Here is a 6225-nt window from a genome sequence, read left to right on the forward strand (position 1 = left end):
GGTTTTCTGCATCTGGCCTACTGATTGCTAGGTGGGATTTTTTTTGTGTGTTTAAGTAACAGCAGTTTATGAACAGGAACTCCTGGAAATGGCTACTTTCTGAACTGCTTCAGAGGTAAAAAATCTGGAGCCATTTATTTGATGGCCCAAACAGAAGGGGAGTGTTGGCTGGGTCACGTCCAGCACCTCTGCGTGTGTGCGGCATTCCCTCCACTTAATCTCCCTAGAGACATCAGCCCCAGGCAGGGTCCTTGCCATCACATGGGGGGGGCTTCCACTCTCTTTGGAGGAGATAAGGATGGACCGAGGACTTTCCTCAGGGGTCAGCAGGGTAAGCCCTGTGCAGGACCAAATCCTCCATGGTGCAACGTACACGCTGCTTGCCTGGCCTTTTGGCAGCATGCCTGGTGATACATGCCTGATACATGCCTGGCAACTTGCACTCAACCACAGCACATTGGATTCCCATACTTCAACTTGCTTGTAGAAGTAGCATCTGAAGTGGGAAAGTAATTTGGTTTTGACCTGCAACTTCCACAGCAGATGAAGCTCGATGTGACAATTACTCGCCCTTAGGAGTCAGGGCAAAGCTCGCCCACAGCACATACAGACCTATGTTTGCAGTTTTTAATTAATTAAAGTGACTTCAGAACACTGACAAGATGGACTCATGGGAAAGATTTTCTTCCGTCTTCAGCTGAGTCTTATTCCTCTTTAGAACTGATTTGCAGAATGAAACATATATTCAAAAATTAAAAATAGCATTTGGGTTGGTATTTAGGAAGACGGATGTTTTGTGGTCCTAGGCTCCTTTGTACAGCTGGAAAGGAAACGTGGGCTCCACAGGGAGGACACGATCCTTGAGCAGCTTAAAAAAACAGCACAAACCAGAAACAACTGTTCATGAGAGCCAAGGACGCAGCACCCGGAGGAAGGAGCCAACACTGGCCTGAGATGCAGCGTGCAACGGGAGGGACGCTTTGCTCCGGAGTGGATGTTGCAACCCAGCCCAGCTGCCCTCTGCTCCTGCCCTGTGCTTAAGTCAACTGTCACCTGATGGCAACTAAAACTGACTAAAAGCATTTAAAATCTAAATTACAGAAGTTCTCCAAAGGATCTCTGGTCTTGCTTCTCTGTAAGTCTCTAAAATATCATTTTCATAAAAATACAGGGAGAGCAATTCCAAGCTCAAGAAACTGAAAAGCTGTTTCTTCTGAAAGATGCATGTAAAGTTCCCCGTCCACACCACATAAAGTCAGAAAGCCTACCTAGAAAAATAGCTCCCTGCACCATCATCATTAAAAAAGTAAATATTTACAGCCAGCCAAGGTAGTTTGCAGTTAGGGACAGTAGAAATAACACCATTGTACCACTCTGTGCAGTTCTGATTTTCATGTAACTAATACCCTGCAGAAAACCACTATAAGTCCCCAAATGGGTTCCTTATCCCAGAAAGCTGACATTTAAACTCCTACCATCCAAAAAGCCCTATTTTGAAAACTCAAGTGAATAAGCGGAAACGGTAAAGACTCTCCAATATCCACCTGTGTGAGTTCCCCCCGGCGTGTGTGTGGGCTTGCCTGGGACACCCCTGCATGGAGGGGGTCCACCAGACACCCTTGCCACCTCACAAAGGCGCTGCCACACAACACTCCACCCCACCACAATACCTGGGTGAGCCCTGGAGCCCACAGAGGCACCCGTGGGACCATGGGGGACAGCAAAAGTCAACAGCTGCCACACACCATATATTAAAGCTTTCAAATCCTGGAGCAAAACATCAGCTTCAGTTAAGCCCATCGGGATCACACATCATGCCAAAAACTGACGCAGGAGAGAAGCTACTTCATGAGCTGGGCTACAGGCTGGGTCACACATTAGGGGAGGGCAGCTTCTCCAAGGTGAAAGCGGCCACATCCAACAAACACAAGGGCCCCTTAGCCATCAAGGTCGTGGACCGGCAACAAGCAGCCCCAGCTTTTGTGTACAAGTTTCTGCCCCGGGAGCTCTCCATCGTGCGCAAGATCCGGCACCCCAACATCGTGCGCATCTTCGACCTTATCGAGGTCTGCAATGGGAAGCTCTACATCGTGATGGAGGCAGCAGCCACCGACCTGCTGCAGCTGGTGCAGCAGCTGGGGAAGCTGCCCTGCGTCCCCAAGGCCCGGGACATCTTTGCGCAGGTCGTGGGGGCCGTGCGCTACCTGCATGACCGCAACTTGGTGCACCGGGATCTCAAGTGTGAGAACGTGCTGCTCACCGCGGATGGCCGCCGGGCCAAACTCAGTGACTTTAGTTTCAGCAAGGAGGCCAACAGCTACCCGGACCTGAGCACCACGTTCTGTGGGTCAGCAGCCTATGCTTCCCCAGAGGTGCTGATGGGCATCCCCTACAATGCCAAGAAGTACGACATGTGGAGCCTGGGGGTGATGCTCTATGTGATGGTGACAGGCTACATGCCCTTTGACGATACCCACATCCGCAGCATGCCCCAGCAGCAGAAGAAAGGCGTGGTGTACCCGGAGGGGCTGCCCCCACTGCCGGAGCCCTGCCAAGCCCTCATCGCCCAACTGCTCCAGTTTAGCCCAGCCTCCCGGCCCGGCGTGGGACAGGTGGCCAAGAACAGGTGGCTGAAGGGGGACATCTGAATGAGGAAGCCCTCCCCAGAGATCCTGGGAGAGCAGTAGCACTTTGGTACAATCAATGCTGTAACGGAAAAGCATTTCTGTGGTTTATTGATCATTTTGAGCCCTGGGGTGCCTGTATGTGGAGCTGATTGAACTTCAAGCACCAGCAAGACCATGTGCTCTCAGAAGGTGGTCAGATCCCTCCACAAAGGAGACACGTGAGCCTGCTGCGGGTTGGGTTTCAAGGCACAATGACCATGCTGAGCTAGCAGTAAAAGCAAATCGTGGCGCTGCTTATACCCGCGGTGGCCGCCTGGCCACAGGGGTGACCTGCACCCCCAATTAGGCAGGTCAGGGCTCTCCCACAGAGCCAGTGTGGTCAGGGCAGGGTGGCAAGGTGCAGTGTGCAGCAGCACAGTCCTTTATGTTGCCTGCTCCCTAGTACACGTAATGAACACCAAAACTCCTGCGCAACTACCCCTCTCTGCTGCTCCCCACCCTCTGCCCCCATATGCACAGGGCACTGCCCAGGGCTGCAGGAGGGAGGCTGTTGTCACATGGGTCCTGGCTTGTCCTCAACCTTGTTCGCCGCCAAACTGTGTCTGAGCTGGGGGGCGGGGAGAAGTAGCGGTCCTGCAAATCACTACTGCAGAGAAAATTTCACATTTTTTGTATACCGCCGTTTAGATTGCACAGAGCTATTCATAGCCCAAATTCACAGCAGGATCTTTGCAGGAAACTGGACAGCATTACCGAGCCAAAAGTTTTGGTGTGGGTTTGAGATCCCCACCTTATGTTCAACTACGTCTTTCAGATACCGATTCTTGCCAACATTTGAAATCTCGGCTGAAAGATATTTGATGGGAGATGGCCATGGCCACTGGCCATGGAGAACCTGAAATGGGAAAGAGATAAAGATATAAAGGGGAACTGCTTTGCTAACACCTGCTGTCCAGCTAGAAAGTTACCAATTATTCTGAATGCAACCCCCAAAATCTACTACAGATCCCTGCTGGCAAGTCCTACCTTCAAAGGGTTAAATAAAGGTAGGAGCTGGCATCTGAAACATGCTTTCATGAGACATTTCAAATCCCTTTTAAACAATCTCCAATCTAGCTTCCACCGAAACTGAAGTCAAACTGAACATTTCCAGTTGGGTGGCCGGCCAGTCTTCGTGTTGCTGGTGCCATGTGAGCTGACACAACGCAGCCCTGGCAGCAGCTCCTGCGGCCAGGCTACATCTTACATGAACAAACCAGTGCACATGGTTCTGCTGGAACAGAAGGAAACATCTTTGGTAAAGCAAAGCTTTCAGGCCTATTAAAAGCAGCAGTTTAAGTAGAACAAGATGTGGCAGCAGAGCCAGCCCAAGGCTTTTCAGCACATGGGCTACAGTGAATTTTGCCACTCCCAGAATGAAGATTTATTTTGTTCTCCTCCTTGCAGCTGCAAAATAAAACTTCATAGCAGCAGCAAAGTCCAAAGTAGACAGAGTAAGGGGTACGAAGGGTGTCTTGGGGCCATCCATGGCTAGGGAAACAGGCTTGGGAAGGATCAGGAGGGTGCTGGGGGTGGAAAAGAAGGAGAGAAGTCATAAGGATGTGGGAAGCAAGGAGGCAGATTCCAGGGTAGTGAGATTTTCAACAAGGCTCAGCTCTCTTTTTCCTACTTGCCTTCCAACCACCCTGTCAGCCTCATCCCTCTCCAAAGCCACCACCTTCCTTTGGGAGAGCTCCCCAATCCATACCCAGGATATCCAGGTACCTTCTCATCTCCATCCCCTGCCTCACTCCAGCCCTTGCTTACCTCCAAGTACCTCTCCACAACCTGGGAAGCAGAAACCTGGTGCCAGACCTGATGCTGCTGTATTGCCTCTCCTTTTGCTTTCTTTTAATTTTCTTTCATTAAAGACAAAGCTAATATAAAATGAGTTGTTCTAAAACCCAGACCCTATTAATCTCCCCTCAGCACCACGTTCTCCTAAGCAATCGCATTTGTTGAGGACATGAGTTGGGACAGATGACTAATGTTTTGCAAGGATGTACCCCCTTGAGTGGCTTGGGAAAGCAGCCGGGGTTCAAGCGGCAAGTGATTTGAATGAGCCACAGGAGGCCCGTAAGGCTGCCCTGCAGCCCTCGCCTTCTCCATGCAGATGGCAATCTCACAGGGCCCAGCACTAACGATCTTGGAGCAGTCCTGAGACTGTGAAAATAGTCCATTACAAATCTAATTATGCAGATTAAAAATAAAAATCACAATTAAAGACTCTGAACCAGTTCTTATCTAATTTACACCCATGGTGTAATTACACCAGTTTTGAAGGAGACCAGAGCCAGAGGCGTTGAGCAGGCTGGGGGGGGAGGCTCCTCGGCCGTGCCCCAGCAGCGGGGCCGGGGGCACGCTCTGTGAGCATCCTCGCTCCGCACCGGAGGGACTCCTGAGGTCTCTGTGCATGCTAAGCCTGCTGCTTCCCTGGTCTTATTTCCCCCTCAGGAGGATAGAAATGCTTTTTAACCTTCCTGGGAGGCACACAGTTGATGGAAGTGCCCCTTCCCTGACTTCTGGCAGATGAGCCCCACTATCCTGGCCATGAATCACAGCACCCTGCATTTATGGGAGAGCCCTTGAACTTTGAACAAGCGCCCGTGGGAGGCATAAACAGTTACGCTGGGTTATCAATATCCCGATCAGTCCCGCCGGAGTCATTCTGCAATGTGACTCTGTCCTCCTCAGGCTGTTTGTAATGTACTGGTGCAGTACAATCTGGAAATGAAGGCTGCTGTCTAATACTAGCACCAAATAAATAACTTTCTATGGGAGAGCTGATCACCATGCAAGATACACAATAAATATATTTTATTTAATCCTTCTTCAAGGACAAGAAGGGAAACATTCAGAGACTGTATAAGGCAGCTCTGCAGTATGCCACCATCTAGCTCATGTTGGCTTGACATGGTCAAGGGCGTTACCCGTTCATAGCCCTGTCGTTGGCTGTTGTCATGCCCTGTGTCACCTAATGGCCTTACTCTGTCTTCCAGATTTTTAAACCCATATCTTGAAATCAGTTAGAGGGACTCTCAGAAGGGTTCTCAGTGGAATAAATTGTTTAGTATTTTCTCGAGGTATTTTCTAAGCATCTTGAAGCAATTTTACCCCATTTAATCTAATCATTTCAAAGACATCTTCCAGACTTTTACTATAGCCTTCCTCCCACTGCTCCTTTGTCCAAATTCAGCATCACCTTGCCTGAAATAAAGTGTATTTCAGGCAAATGAAAGGAAGGGAGGTAATTCACTGCACGTTGACATTAAAGCTCCCTTTTCAGCTAAGCAAAATTTGCTTTCAAGATTTCAGGTCATAGCTGATGCGTCTGATAAGCTTTAGGACCCAGCTATTTAAAAGTCTACATGTTACAAAACTCTGGAGATAAGTATACTCATGAATTGTGGGAAAACACTTCTGGGTAATCAAACACCTCATGTATTCCTGCATTAACTCTCGAGCTGGCTCTCTCAGGGCCGTCCGTTTCTGCCAACAGCGAAGCTGGGCTGCCCAGCCTGCAGCTAATGACCTGTTTCAGTTACCCTTGGCCGAGCCA

General features: G+C 49.7%; 1 protein-coding gene across 1 annotated transcript; it reads left to right on the forward strand.

Annotated features, from left to right (window-relative positions):
- The first annotated feature begins 1757 nt into the window (after nt 1-1757).
- Nucleotides 1758-2648, forward strand: TSSK6 (testis specific serine kinase 6). Its single transcript, XM_009481508.2, has one exon. The coding sequence runs from the start codon at nt 1815-1817 to the stop codon at nt 2646-2648; it is 834 nt and encodes a 277-aa protein (XP_009479783.1). The 5' UTR covers nt 1758-1814.
- The last annotated feature ends 3577 nt before the right edge of the window (nt 2649-6225 follow it).

Source organism: Pelecanus crispus, chromosome 5, assembly GCF_030463565.1.
Source record: "Pelecanus crispus isolate bPelCri1 chromosome 5, bPelCri1.pri, whole genome shotgun sequence".
Classification (NCBI taxonomy): Eukaryota; Metazoa; Chordata; class Aves; order Pelecaniformes; family Pelecanidae; genus Pelecanus; species Pelecanus crispus.

Bases quoted from the DNA above. Each gene is read 5' to 3' on its own strand.
- TSSK6 (XM_009481508.2), top strand. From the start codon at position 1,815: ATGCCAAAAACTGACGCAGGAGAGAAGCTACTTCATGAGCTGGGCTAC.